The 15,084-nt window shown below is 42.3% G+C and overlaps 1 protein-coding gene across 2 annotated transcripts in view; it reads left to right on the top strand.

The window, feature by feature from the left end:
• Positions 1-15,084, top strand: part of Fam168a (family with sequence similarity 168 member A) — a 73,168-nt gene that overhangs the window by 49,733 nt on the left and 8,351 nt on the right. Inside the window, exons 3-4 of one of the 2 annotated variants that reach the window (XM_010603254.1) lie at positions 3,463-3,489; positions 9,230-9,355. In XM_010603254.1, the coding sequence (XP_010601556.1) occupies positions 3,463-3,489; positions 9,230-9,355 (153 nt within the window). The remainder of the gene's footprint in view (positions 1-3,462; positions 3,490-9,229; positions 9,356-15,084) is intronic. The other variant, XM_010603255.1, reaches the window with a different exon arrangement.

Here is a 15,084-nt window from a genome sequence, read left to right as displayed (position 1 = left end):
TTGTAAAGAAGCAGTGACACACAGGCTAAGAATCTATCATATAATGATACCTCAGCACCAATTTTATATTTACTTTTTTTTTTTTAAGATAGGGTCTCACTATGTAGTTCAGCCTGTCCTTGAACTCACTGTAGTCCAAGCTGGCCTCAGCCTCCTAAGTGCTGGGGTATAGGCGTGCATCACCATGCTTGCCTTCTATATTTACTTTTTTTAAAAAAGGAATAGTTGTTTTTGTTTTCTGAGACAGAATCTTGCTATGTAGTCCAGGCTGGCCTTGAACTCACAGCAATCTTCCTGCCTCAGCTTCCCGGGTGCTAGGATTACAGATGTGCACCACCACACCTGGTCTAAAAAAAGAATGGTATTTATTATTATTTTGTGCTGGGGATTTAACCTAGAACTTTGTATATGCTTGGCAAGCACTCTACCACAGAGCTATAGCCACATCCTATATTTATTTTTAATTACTAAAATGTAGTATTTCCCCAAAAATTAAGAATAGGCAAAAGCAACAATAAAAGCTTCAGAAATTATCTCTGATCAAATACTGAATAAAATTTGGTTAGTTCTATCTGAAAACTTGTGGTTGTTCCAGTTATCAAATCTGTCATGATATTTAAGTGAGTTAAATCTTAGTGCCTTAAGCTGGCTTTATAAACTAGTCTGAAAAATGAGGTGAGATGCAGAAGGTCCAGTAGGATTGAGAGTGAGAAACATTCATTGTCTTCATAGTCAGGAGGCCCCAGTGACTTCACTGGCTGCAGTGAGGAAGGTGGGAAGGCTGGACAACAGAGCACAGTGAACTGGGAAGGGAAGTAGATTTAGTAGGTTTGGGCTGTGTTTGTAAGAAGCTTGGCTACCAGAAAAAGCAAAACAAAAGGGCATTGACTAGAAGGGAACGTGGAGTTGAAGGAGGGTTTTTCAGGAAGGAGTGTGATTAAACAAGCACTGATGGGAAGGGGCGAGTGGAGGGCATGAGTCAGACACGGGAGTGATGACAGACAGAGCTGGCACTCCTTGGAGGCTGTGTGGGGGCCGAAGTCCAGAGCTCAGTTCTCTTCTTTATTTTGAGGAGTTAGGTGGCAGGGAGAGGAGGGGTACCTGACATGAGAGTGTAGCTCTTCCACTCAGACTAGTGGTAAGGTCACAGGAGGATATGCTTAGGATAAATGACCTTGATTTGCTGCCACAGAAATGAGCAGAAATAAAGAGAGGGCACCAAAAGACCAAGGTCCAGGTGCAAGAGCCTCCCACGAAGCAGTGAGGCAGAGCAGGCCAATCCTGGAGGCTGGCTGAGGCCATGAATTCATCTAGGCTTGAATCCCCAGCACTAGGCTAATTTCTCATAGTGTCCACCACTTCTTCTGAGAAATTGTAGGCTTGTTTTAGAGTTAGTTTGGCAAGAGGAAGGATAAGAAATAAACAGCTGCACTATTTATTGGATTCCTCTGTTAGACTATTTTAAGTTCTTTATAGATGATAACCTGCTTTCTGTAAAAACAAACCTTTGAGGTCAGTACTGTTGTTATTCCCATCTTCCAAATGGGAAAACGAAAACTTAAGTGAAGTCAGGTAACTACCTCATAGCTCCAGACCCCAGCATCCTCCTATAACACCCATATAAGCGAACTCTTGACCACTACATTGTCTTTGAAGCAGTAGGCAGAAAGAAATTGAGGTGTTAGTCTAGAGTAACCAGGCTGGCGAGGATAGGTAGTACAGAAAGGAGGAGGCTGAGACAGGGTGGGGGGTGGGATGGGACTGGAAAGCTGCTGGCATGTATAAGGTATTGTTTTAATTTTTTTAAGCCCTAAAGGAATCATTCCCTCAGAAACCCACAAAATCCACAATCCACAAAGAGTGTAGTGCTAGTGCACTGGGTTGGAAAGCCCCAGAGTGGGAATTGGAGGACCATGCTGTCTGTCACACTAACTGCTTCTGAGTTTGGTGTGACATTAAGGAAATCCCCCCGCCCTTTTGATGGAGCTCGGGTCTTTGTGCTTTCGAGGCAGGCAGAACTGCTGAACTAAATCCCTGGCCTTCCCTTTCCCTTTTGAGTTATGCGTGCGTGCGTGCGTGCTCTTTCTTGCACTCTCGCTGTCTTTCCCTTCTGGGTTTGTTCCATAGAATGTAGTTGGCATGCATTCACAAGCCTCCTGATTGCAGTGGGGAAATTTCTGCCATGAAGGAGCTGACTCAAGGTTTAAGAGGACACCATAGATTACTCTCCACTTCATGCCAGGCCAGCTGTTTGCAGAGAGGTTCCCAAAGCACGGTACTGGGTGCTTGCATAGAGCCAGGCGTTCAAATTTAAATTTCTTTTCATTTGTTTCAAGGAGACCCAGATGTTGCTTCAGAGAGAGCTATTTTTAACACTTCCAAGTAGCCTAAGATGTCATCTGTCCATGATGCAGGGAAACCTTTCAGTTTTTCATTGGTCCTGAAAACACTGTGGGTACTTTAGACTTTTCAAGCTCCTAATGACTTGGAGGACCTTTTTAAAGATCTGTTTGGCCCCTCAGGAAGCAAGAGCCAGCCAAGATTTGGTTTTCACAGCCTGGAGAACAAAGCATTTGTCATATTAATGACAATCTGACTTGAAAATGAAAGGAAGGATAACCAAGATAAATAATATAAGATGAAATACCTCCTCACAAGAATCTGTTTACAAAGCAGTTTCATTTATTGACTCACTTGATTTCATAACATCCTGTAAAGTACAGGCATATTATTACAATTTTATATATAAGAAACATGGGGAAGGATAGGAGGTGGAACATGCATTCTCTGAATACCTGCCTTGATCCAGGCACTGTGCAAGGCATATTACAAATGGTCACTTCACCATAATCTTGTGAGTTAGAGCTGCTTGCTTTAATTTTGCTCAGAGAGTTTAAAGTAAATTGTCTGAATTAACACAGCTAAAAAAGCAGTAGAGCTGGGATTCAAACCCACTTATCTTACCCCAAGCCTGTGCTCCTTCTGAAGCATCACACTGTCCTGGATTCTTCAGGGATGGAGTGACTGCATTGAGTATAGCTCTAGTTTTGAGAGACCATGATGGCAGAATTGTCTCTGAACCTTCTTCTAACACATAAAGCCTCTGTCATGTGTGAAGTACCCCTGCAGTTCTCTGGAGCATTGAAGTGTGTTCTTATTGTGGATAAGTACACAGCAGGATCTGGGACTTGCTCACATTAGGTAGCTTCTAGGTCAGCTGCCTGGAAGATGCCATTATGGCATCTAGGGAGGTGCCCCTCTACAGTGGACCAACTTTTCCTAGATGGCAAGTCTGTCACCCTCTCCAGAGCAGAGGCTCGTCATACCCTCTACATTCACCCTTTCTTAGGCAGCCTGGGGAAAACCTGCTATCTCAAAACAAAGTCTGTTTGTGTAACTGTAATGTGTACAACTTTGCACAGATTCTTAGTGGTAATTTCAACTAACGTTTCTATCCAACAGAATTTCAGTTCCTGCATTCAGCTTATGGTAGGAGAGCTATTTTCCTCATTGTATTATGGCCTATGAATGTGTTTATCTTGTAACAGCTGTAGATCCCCCTCCTTTCCTCCCTAAATCCCATCCCCTAGGCTTGGGCTCCCCCCAGGTGGCTCAGCAGCAGTTCCTAAAGCATGCAGGAACATGTCTGATGGTGCAAAATCATGGGTTGGAGACACACATGAACCATTTCCCTAGGGCAGCAATGAAGGATCATGGCACTGAAAGGCATCTCTCACGTTAACCTGGCTGGCAAATTCAAACAAATCAACAAAAAATCCAGGGCCTGTATGTGGCTTTTCTGTTGGCTTTGTGGCAGCCTTTGTGAAGGATTCCCTGGATTATGCCTATAAAATCCAAAATACCAGTCTGCCCCAGGATCAGATTTTTCATCTCCCTCGGCAGTCTGACATGTTTGAAGACCTGGTTGACTTTAGATACAGTCTGATTCCTTAGCCCAGACTTGAACTCTGGACTCATTTTGGCAAATATTTTCCTGGATGGTGAAAGGTAGGGGCCAACTGTGCCATCAAGTGAGGGATCAGAGCTGAGTTCTCAGGGCAGTGTGCACTCCAGGCCCAAGGCACCACAGGGACTTCTGGGCACCTGTGAGGGTCCCAGCAGTGTAACCTGACTAGGTCCTTTTTGTCATAGACAGGAAGGGACCATGGGAGGAACTTGCCACTCATACCATCCTCACCTGGGCTACTCGGGACAATGTTTTTGTGAAATCTCTGCACACTTTGATTCTTTAGATGTCTCAAATTGAATTTATATGTGGCACATCTTTTAGAAGATGAGCTGTGAAATTTCTTGCCACCACTATGGGCTGTGTGATCTTGGGCAATTTGCCTTCCTCTAGGCCTTCCGTAAAATATTTTATTCTGTCTGATCTCTGAGGTCTCTTTAAATGTTAATATCCCTTTCTCTCACAATTTTATTATTTCAACATTGCTGTCTACCGACCTGTTTTACTTATCATTTATGGAAAATTCCTCCCTCCCCCTCCTTCCCCTCCCCTCCCCTTCCCTTCCTTTCTTTTTCTCAAGATACATACAATATAGGAACTCAGAAGACTCCATAAAAAGTTAAAAAGTCTCATATTTTCTCACCCTTTGAGTTATAGCATTTGAAATGAAGATAGATGCCTGAAGAATATGTATGGACCATTTTTTACAAAATATTTTGTGCGATGACCTAAGTTGGACTTTTAGTACAAAGATCAGTAAGACAAAATCCCCACTCTGAAGGAGCTTGTAGTTTGTTAACGAGACAGACAACCCATCCAAGGCTTCTCCAGGGTTTTCTAAGAGTTACTGGGATTGTTAGCTGTATGGGATACAGACAGGGGCTGTGGTTAGAGGTGGGAAGAAGAAAGACTTCACAGTAGATGTTAGTTTTCTAGTTATGATTGACAGATGAATATCAGCTTACCAGGTGGAGTTTAGGAAGAGACAAGCCAGAAGAGCTAGCAGTGTGGAACAAACCATGGAGACATGAAATTCCTTGGCATATTCTGGGAATGATAAGCAGTTTGTGTGCTGTAGCAGGGTTAGAGTGAAAATGATGAGTCTTTGGAGATCATCCCAACTAGATCACAGAGGCCTTGAGTGCTAACAAGGAATACAAATGGAGCTTCAGGAATTCTAGCCAGTGAAGACCTTTTTTTTTGCACCAGGGATCGAACTAAGGACCTTGCTCTTGCAAGGCAAGCGCAGCACCACTGAGCTTAATCCCTGGCCCATCTTGCAGTATTCTTAAGAAAGGGGTTTTGTGGTTAGTTTTAGATCATAGATCACTTAGTTTAAAGATTAAAGGGGACTGGTTCAAACAAACAAACAGAAAAGGCTGTTTATGGTGGTGCATGCCTGCAATCACTACACTCAGGGAGGCAGAGATAAGAGATTCATTTGCAAGTTTGTGCCCAGCCTGGGCAGTGTAGCAAAACTCTGTCTCAAAATTTAAAAATTAAGCAAAAAGAGCTGGAAATGTAACTCAGCGCAGAGGCCCCAGGTTCAGTCTCCAGCACCAAAAACAAAACAATGAGGAAGCAGTTGGAGTAGCTCAGGTGAAAGATGGTTGAGAGCTTGAATTGGAGTGCTCCACAACTGTAGAAATGGAAGAGTAGACAACAACCAGAAATAGAAACTATAAGACTGATGATAATTAATTGATTGATAGTGGGGATTGAATGCAGGATCTCACATATGCTAGGCAGGCACTCTACCACTAAGCCACACTTCCAGCCTTTATTCCTCCTCTTCCTCTTCCTTCTCTTCTTCTCCTCCTCCTTTCTTCATTCAAGACAAAGGTTTCACTAAGTTACCCAGGCTGGCCTTGAACTTGTGAACTCCTGCCTCAGCCACCCAAGCAACTGGAATTATAGGCATGCATCAGTGTACCCGCTGAAACTTTTTTTATTTTTATTTTTTTGATTTTTTGAGACAGGGTCTCACTACGTAGTTGAGACTGACCTAAAACTCACTGTGTAGCCCAGACTGGTCTCAAACTCACAGTGATCCTCCTGCCTCAGCCTCCTGAGTGCTGGGATTACAGGCATGCACCACCATGCCCAGCTTTGAAACTTTATTTTTGATTCTCATATCAGTAGTACAAAATAAAAACTATTATTGTTGTTTTATGCAACAACAAAACTGATCTTACAAAAAGATTAAGTGACTGGGCCAGGGATTTAGCTCAGTGGTTCTGCCAGCTGCCTCGTAAGCACAAGGACCCGAGTTTGATCCCTGGTACCAAAAAAGAAAAAGAAAACAAAAAATAAGTGACTTGCCCAAGGTCCCCACAGCTAATAAGTGGCAGAGCCCAGGCTAGATCTCAGATTTCCTGGCACAGTATGTTGTTCAGGATGATGGTCCCTTGCTGCCTCTCCTCTTTGTAAGTGTGCTTAACAGATCGTATGAGTGTCAGAGGGTGTGAGGGTCCCATGTCCAGGGAAGTGAACAACCCAGCACCTGAATGTGGGTAGTCTGCTGTGACTGGGCCTGTGGCCCTTCACTACCAGGGGTTCTCTTGCTTTATCTTTTTTACTTGAAGGATAACACATATATATTAAAGTACACAGTATACACTAGTCTTAAATATACAGCTTAATAACTTTTACATATGATATACCAGTACTTAACTGTAAAGCATTGTTAGGAAATGGTTCTTTTCTGGCACCCAAGAGCAGGCTGCCTGGCAGAGCACCCTCTTCCATCACTGTGCCTCCAGAAGCTTTAGTTGTGTCTCTGTCCCACAACTGAGCTCTCATCACCCCCTCCAACGGGGTGGGTTACTTCGGAATTGTACGTGGAGGAACAGTATCATATGGTGAGCTAGATAATGAGCTCAGGTTGACAGCTGACATTTGGTTTTAGTTTTCACGTTTCTCTAATTATTTAAATTATTAATTTTTCAAATATACAGAAAAGGTATAGAAAATGCCGTTTGTTCTTTGAAACTGAAAGGAACTACCCCTTTATTCAGTATAATACATAGTTTAACTTATGTGATCAATTAGGAAAGACAATCAAAGGCACAGTCACAGTTGCATCTTTCCTGGTTAATCTGCAACATTATTATACGCTGTATCACGCTGTCTTGTTCACTCCCTGGTTGGTGTATGGCTGTGTTGCATCCCCAGTTAGACCGTAAGTACCATGTGTGCAGTGACCGTGACCTATGTGCATTTCCATCCACTGTGGCGCTCCCCTCAGTGCTGAGTACAGTTAGGCCTCAATCTCTCTCTTTGGCTGATTTTGCTTTACTTCAATTGTCATACAGTCCTTCAGGCTAATGTCAGACTTTTGGCTTAGGAAATTTACAGTAAAGTATATGCCACTTGGAAGAAAAGACCAGAATGAATCAGAACCTCTAAATTCTCCAAACAACTATATTAAGTCCCCCTGCTCCCTGGTGGAATCTCAGTGATACAGGCATGGGGTTGCTCTGTCTGACTTCTCAGAGCCACATGCTTAACTTTTTAGGGAGCTTTCCAGCCACATGGAGTGTTGGGTTCTAAATTTGGAGACAAGAGATCTTAATAAGATTTTTCAACATTAATTGCATATTTTATCAGTCCCCTTCATATGAGCACTGTGCCTGCTGGAAAAGAAACTCAAGATGATTATTTAAAAATGGGCTCCCCTTCTACCGTGTCTACACAGCCATGTCTGGATATCCAGCAAAGGCCTTACACTCTACATGGGGTTCTTCTGGGCCTCCATTACTCATGCCACAGTTCTCCTTAGTGTCACTTTCCTGCCCATGATTTTCTTTTCATTCCTTAGCATCTGCTGTATGTATTGTGGGCCATTAATGCAAGCACAGAGTCAGCCTGTAACAGCTGCACTTCTAGCCTTGGTTCAGCAGAAACAGCAGAGTCCTCGACCGTCTCTAGCCCTAGAACTTCTGTGATTGAAAGAACAGAGACTCTAACTGTTATCCTGGCAGGCAGCAGGGGTTATGGATTCTCTCTAGAGCTAGAATATCCTAGTTGAATTAGAGAGTATATAGGCATGCTTTCTTCTTATTGTGTGCTGTTTTACCTCTGCCCCTTGTTAAGATGTTTCAGGTACATTTGACTGTTGCCAGTGAAACACCTAACCCCATCCCCCTGCAAATAAACTAAAATATTCCATATCTGAGACTCCTAAGACCTTCTTTGAGTAGAAAATATATTACTAAAATTGTTCTTTTACCAGAAGTAGAAATTTGGGTCAAGAATGTTTCTCCTATGTGTTTGGAAGTATAGTAAAAAGTTAGACATTTCTACCCTTTAGAGCCCTATTTCCTCTCTCCTTCCCCTTAGGATACCTTGAAGGTAAGTTTCTTGAATGGCTTCCCCTTCTAAAACATATGAAGTATCATCTTTCAAGTTTCCCAAACGAAGCTTTGAATCAGAATCTGCCTAGGAGCTCTCTATAGATCTCAGACTGGACCTCATCTCTATTTTATTTCTACCTGAAGTTTGACATTTACTTTTGTAATTACCCAAAGGATCATGTCTAATTTATGAAGACATATCTCAAGTGGGGAACCCAGTAGTACTACAGCAGGAGACATTCAGGGGTATGCAAGAGGCCCATCTATCTGGCCTCTGCCGGGTGTTGGGCAGAAGGAGTTAGTAAGGACTGCCTGCTGGATAACTAGGAGTGCAGCTACAGTGTCCTGGGCCTTTCAAACTGCCATAGCCCAGGTCAGTCTCTTTAGAGGAGATGGTATTATAGCAAGGTTTGTATAATATAGGAACTATTTGAAAGAATAATGTTTTATTTTAAAGCAACTTATTAACCCCCCCACAATAGTCAGACCCCCCCATAAGGATGGGGGGAGTGGCTTAGCTGATGTGACCCATTACACACTCAAAGACTCCCAGTTTGTTCCATGTTAATAAAAAAGTAGCTGAAGAATGTTCCAGAGTCTTAGGCAGAAGGTTAAGCAGAAAGAGGCAATATTCACAGCCATCTTCATAGTTTCAGTAGCAAGTAGAACATCCTGATTCTCTGAATGTAAGTGCACATTTCCTTGGTTTTAAAATCATTTGGGAACTCAGTTCAGCACTCCTCCAAACCTACTAACCCATCTTAGATAGGCTGAATCATTCTGTGTGTCTGAACAGGTCCCTTGGGTTATATGTTTCTGTCCAGCGTAAGACCCTTGCTTTGTGTCTATGATTGGTGGTGCCTACTTCTTATTTCTGCCTAATGCCATTCTTGTATCTTCCCTTAAGCCACCCTGCTGATGAAACAGGCCTGGCCACAGAACTCGTCTTCCTGTGGCACTGAAGGCACCTTCCACCTCCCAGTGGACACCGGGACCGAGAACCGAACTTACCAAGCATCCTCTGCGGCTTTCAGTAAATACAGCCTGTGTCTTCCTTTCCTTGTTCCCCGTAGTTGGGACTGGTTTGTTTTGTAGGAAGAAAGGAAAGGGATTTTTTTTTTAATGACATAATATAAATACTGTTTTAAGAGGTTCTTATTCCCAGGTAAAAAATTGGCCTTCCTTATTCAGGAAAGATCATCCTCTTTGATGAGGGAGGGAGAATGGAGTACTCACCTCGCCAAGAAGTTTTGATTAGGGAAAGACTGTTACTGCATTTCAGCTCTGTTGACTAGATAATTCTTTGTAGTGGGGGAATGGCCTGTGCCTTGTAGAATGTTGAGCAGCATCTCTGATCTCTACCAACTAGATGCCATTAGGCAAGTGTCACTGTGACAACTAAAGATGTCTCAAAACATGGCAAAATATCCCATGGGGAGCAAAAATGCCCCCATCTTAAACAAAATAAAACAAAACACTACCAAAGTCTACACTGCACTACAGGAGATTATATACATGGACGGCTACCAGCTTGACAGTGAGATTAGTCCTATTTCTCCTTAGTAGGGTAACCAATGGTATCACCTTCACAACTGTTTTTTTGTTTGTTTGATTTGTTTTTTCCAGTACCAGAAATTATTGAACCCAGGAGCTCACAAATGTTAGGCAAGCCCTTTACCACTGAGCTACAGTCCCAGCTCTAAAAAGTTTTTTGCTTGTTTTGTTTTGCTTTTTTTTTGGAGAAAGGGTCTCACTATGTAGTTGAAACTGACCTGGGACTCACTATGTGGCCCAGGCTGGTCTCAAACTCACAGCAATCCTCTTGCCTCAGCCTCCCGAGTGCTGGGATCACAGGCGTGCACCACCACACCTGGCTTTGTTTGTTTTGTTTTAATTTTGAAACAGGGTCTAAGTTACTAAGGCTGGCTTCAAATTTAAAATCCTCCTGCCACAGCCTCTGAAGTAGCTAAGATTACAGACATGCACATAGCATCTGGTCATATCTGATTGTTTGTTTGTTTGTTTGAGGCAGAGTCTCTCTATGTTGTTCAGTCTGGCCTTAAACTCACTATGTAGCCGAGGCTGGCCTCAAATTCATGGCCATCTTCCTGCCTCAGCTTCCCAAGTGCTGGGATTGCAGGTATACACCACCATGTGCCTGGCCTGGTCACCTCTGGTTTTTAACAAGGTGGCTCCACTGAGGAAATGAGACCAGTGTTTAAAAATCACTTAATGTCATTTAAATTCCATACAAAGAAGAACTTTGTGGCTGGAGATTTAGCTTAGTGGTGCCCCTGCCTGCCTCGCAAAGGCAAGGTCCAGAGTTTGATCCCAAAAGAGGAAGAGGAAGAAGAACTTTGTGCCTTGTAGGAACTGTGCAGTAGAGGAATGATTAACTTTGGATGTGGTGAGCACTTGTCTTTCAAATTGTGCCAGCAGGGCCTGGACAAGCCCTCAGCAGGATGTTACAGTGAATTATTAGTCAGTCTACTAAGTAAGTAGACAAATTCATTGTATTTTTTCTCATGTTAAAAATATCCAGTGCCATTTCTTCTTTGTTACTGTGCCTGGATGTCAAGTCCAGCTTATATAACACTGTTCACCTTTTAGGGCAAATGCTTTCATAATCACTTTACTACTTACTCAACACTATACTTCTATAATGTTATTTGGGTAGATTTTCATCTCAGTTGAAAGCTGAGACTCAGAAAGGTAGTTTGCACAGCACTGCCCAACTAGTAAACAGAACTGGAAAATAATGGTCCCTAGGTTAAGATTCTACTGCTGGCTTTCCTGATGAGGTTGATTTTACTCTATAGGAGAGAGATGACAGTCATTAGGGAGTTTTTCCAAGTAGAAATGAGTGAATATATGAAGACTATATATGGAAATTTACATATACCTATTCTCTTGGGCATCTGTACATATGGATAGAGATATATAAAAAGGCACAGCGACTATTGTCTAGTACAGAAAAGCCCAGAGAGTTAGATTCTAGACTTGGGTTCTGTGTAGCATTGGATAATTCATGTCCATACTTTGGACCTTTTGAATTATAAATTGAGAGACCTGGACTAGGTCATCTTTAAGGTTTTCTGTAGCTGTTAGGCTCTTGATTCTTTCACCTTGGAGCTGTGTACTTATGTCTTATCACACAGGGACCTCCTCTTTTGCAGTCCCGACCAGTAGCTGGCCTTTGAGCCTTGAACCACATCTCCAGGGACAGGGTGTTCATTCCCTCAGAGGCAGCCCTTTTTGTAATTAGGCAGTTTTGAGTAGCAGAAGGTCTTACTTTTTATTATGTTAAAATCTTCTTGATGTCCCATTAAATGTCCAGTAGTACCAAGTCAAGTGGCTCATACATGTAATCCTAGCTATTTGAGAGGCTGAGGCAGGAGGATCACAAGTTAGAGGCCAGCCTGGGTAATTTAGTGAAACCTTGTCTCAAAGTAAAATTTTAAAAGGGCTGAAGATGTACCTCAGTAGTAGAGCACTTGCTCAGCATGTGCAAGGCCCTGGACTCAATTCCTAGTGCTGAAATAACAAAACAGAAATGTCTGGTAACCACATCCCAGTCTCTTCCCAAACAGGCTGTCACAGTCCCTGGAAAGACCAAAATGTATCCCTCTCTTTTTTGTGATTTTATTTTTAATGGAGTTGGGACTTACGCTCACAGGGCTCCTTCCAGTATTCAGATTTTGTTGCTTCTAGTGCTACATAAAATTTAGGGCACTTGGGCAAATACAGTGCAATTTCACCAACACTTGCTAAGCCTGTTTTTAATTAGGTCTCCCTCCTACTTATTCAGGGTTCTCTTGTTTGACTACCAACAAGGAGAATTAGGGGTCAAGGTAAGATTTAGACATAAAGCTTTGTTTTATCCAGGCATATAAATCTAATGGTCAATAAACCAATTAGTCTAAAAGGCATCCGTGAAGTGAGCCTTTGAAGGTGCTAAGGGTTTTGTACCTCAAAAAGACTTGTGACAGTGAAGAAGGATTGAAGAGAGAGCTGCAAAGATTTTGTCTTATTAATGTATATACTCTCTTTATTAGCCTATTTGATGGATCTAAAAGTATGGGTAGGGACCTGAGACAAACAGATATCATAAACAAAGCCTCTTTTATACAGCACTGGGACTTTTAGGTATCGAATTCCATTCTTCTGTCCTGATATTGCCTTTAGTGAAATCTGGACACAAAGACCAATAAACCAAACGCCCAAGATTGGACTGCAGAGACTTTTAACTTAGAAGGAGGTCTGCCCAGGGCATAGTAAACCCTGAACTCTGGACTGGCTTTTACTGATTTCCTGCTCAATGTTGGGAAAATTACTGCCCTCCTGGGCTCTGGGTTCTTCCTCAGAAAGAGAGAGTTGAATGCAAGCCTTTGATATGCTTAAAGCATAGCATTCCAAAGTTCTAAGTGATCTTCAGGTATAGAATTCTTTTAGAGTAGTTATGCCTCCAGTGAGTTGAGAGTAAGATTGTTTGGGTAAAAATCGTGAGGGTTCTTTTTAAACAAGCCCAGTGACACTGGGCGTGGTGGCGCACGCCTGTAATCCAGCGCTGGGGAGGCTGAGGCAGGATGATGGCCACAATTTCAAGGCCAGAATAGGCATAGTGCAGTCAAAGCCAGCCTGAACTCTATATATCAAGACCCTGTCTGAAAAGAAAAAGAAAAAAACCAAACCCAACAGCTTCTTTTACATCAATGCACGCAGTAGTGAAGCCCTGACTTTTCTGATACCCAAGGTTGCCCAGGCCATAGCCCTGGGGGAATTGTCCGTGTTCCCCAAGGGTATGGACAGGACCTTTGGTCTATTGTAGAAAGTCCTCCACAGTGATGTTCTCATAAAATTACTGTTGAGATATTCATAAACTTCGAATGCCAGCTGCAGAAAGCTCCTTTGAAATTATCTAGTACAAATGAGGATATTCCTGAGAGAGAGGAAGGGAGTGGAGCCCAGGGTGGAGGCCCCTGGCAGCTTCTGCAGCCTCGTGTAAGATCCTTTGGACAAATGGCAACCTGGAGAACCATTGTGGTTGGAGGAAGTGCCCCTGCCAGTAGCCTCTCTTCTCATCTACTCCTTCTCTCATCAGAGAATACTTCGGTTGCCTTGGAGAACTCCAAGGTCCTCTCTATCTCTGCAGTTCTGCTTCTCCTGTCCCAAACTGTCAGACAGTCAAGTAGGGCTGCCTTCTACAGTGGCATTTCTTTCTCTGCTGAGAGTGTTTTGGCTGCTGATTTATATTCTGAATGTGCATGTCTCATTTCATAACATGAAGAGAAAGAAACATTCTCAGACAAGGTTATTCTTAGATGTGGAAACCAAAATCTAATGCAGTCTCTTGGAGCCTTTTGATTTTCTTCAGAGGGACAACTCTGTAAGATGGTTGTCCTTGTGGCCATAGAGGGACTAGTATGCCTTCCCTGGGCACGGTAAAAATTTCAGAGCACATCCTCCAGGAGAAAAAAGGAAAGTCACCAGCATTGATAGCTTATTAACTGAGTCATAAAATCATTGCATTTTAACTGTAAAATTTTAGAATCTCAGCTGGATATGGTGGTATATGCCTGTAATCCCAGAACTCTGGGAGACTGAGGCAGGGGGATTGCAAATTCAAATCCAACTCAGGCAATTTAGTGACTTAACAAGAGCCTACCTCAAAAAAAAAAAAAAAAAAAAAAGGGCCACATTCAAGCAACTACAAACATTAAATAACTATCTTAACCAAGGTGTACCAATTTTCTTGGATTAACTATTGTGTTATGTACTGCAATAAATAAATAAATAAATAAATAAATAAATAAATAAACAAACAAACAAACGTTAAATTAATTAATTAATTTTTTAAAAAAGGGCTGGGGATGTGGTGCAGTATGAAGGCCTTGGTTCAATTCCCTAGTAGTGTTCATTTATTTTTTTTTTGATACAAGGTCTTGCTATGTAGTTCAGGCTGAGCTTGAACTTACTACATAGCCCAGGCTGGCCTGGAACTCGTGGTGATCCTCTTGCCTCGGTTTCCTGACTACTGGTTTTATAGGCATGTTCCACTAAGCCTGGCTTAATAGTGTTTTGTTTTTTAATTAGAATCTTACAGTCCTGTAGTCTGTGTTAGATGTTGGAAAAGCCCATAGTATTACAGTTTTATTTCTTGTCTCTTATAGTTCTCAGACCAGTTTCTGTTCAGATATCCCTGGGAAGGATGCTTGCTATCTCTCAGTGGAAGAGAGAAAATAATAATAATAGCTAACCTATATAAAGTTCTCATGATATGTTGGTCACGGTAGTTAGTGCCTTGCACTTATTTACTGTGTTTAGCACAAGAACCCACCATTCCCATTTTATAGGCGAGGAAATTATATTCTCTACAGCTGTTAAGTAGCAGAGCTGCGGCTTGGACTCAGACCATCAGTTGTCTTCTGGTTGCCACCACTGCTCTGTGCTGTAGCACTTTCAGAGAGGCATCTTTCCATTCACAGTAGATTGATTCTCCAAATCTTTTTGTTTTGATTCATTTATTTTACAGCCTTGTACACACCAGCGAAGCACTCTCCACTGAGCTACATCCCACAACCCCTTCACACCTTATTTCATTCTTTTAAATCGGGCCAGCAGACTTTCCTGTAAAGGGCTAGGTGATAGATACAGTAGGTTTTGGGGACCATGTGGTCTCCATAACTACCACTGTGACAAGAAAGTAGTTATTCTATAGCGTATGTTATGTTGAAGCTTTTTTTTTTTTTTTTTTTTTTTTTT

The sequence above is a fragment of the Fukomys damarensis genome, unplaced genomic scaffold, assembly GCF_012274545.1.
Source record: "Fukomys damarensis isolate Sample0158 unplaced genomic scaffold, DMR_v1.0_HiC HiC_scaffold_16, whole genome shotgun sequence".
In the NCBI taxonomy this organism is placed as follows: domain Eukaryota; kingdom Metazoa; phylum Chordata; class Mammalia; order Rodentia; family Bathyergidae; genus Fukomys; species Fukomys damarensis.
The sequence above is the reverse complement of the archived record's forward strand: the minus strand, read 5'-3'. Positions and strand labels throughout refer to the sequence as shown.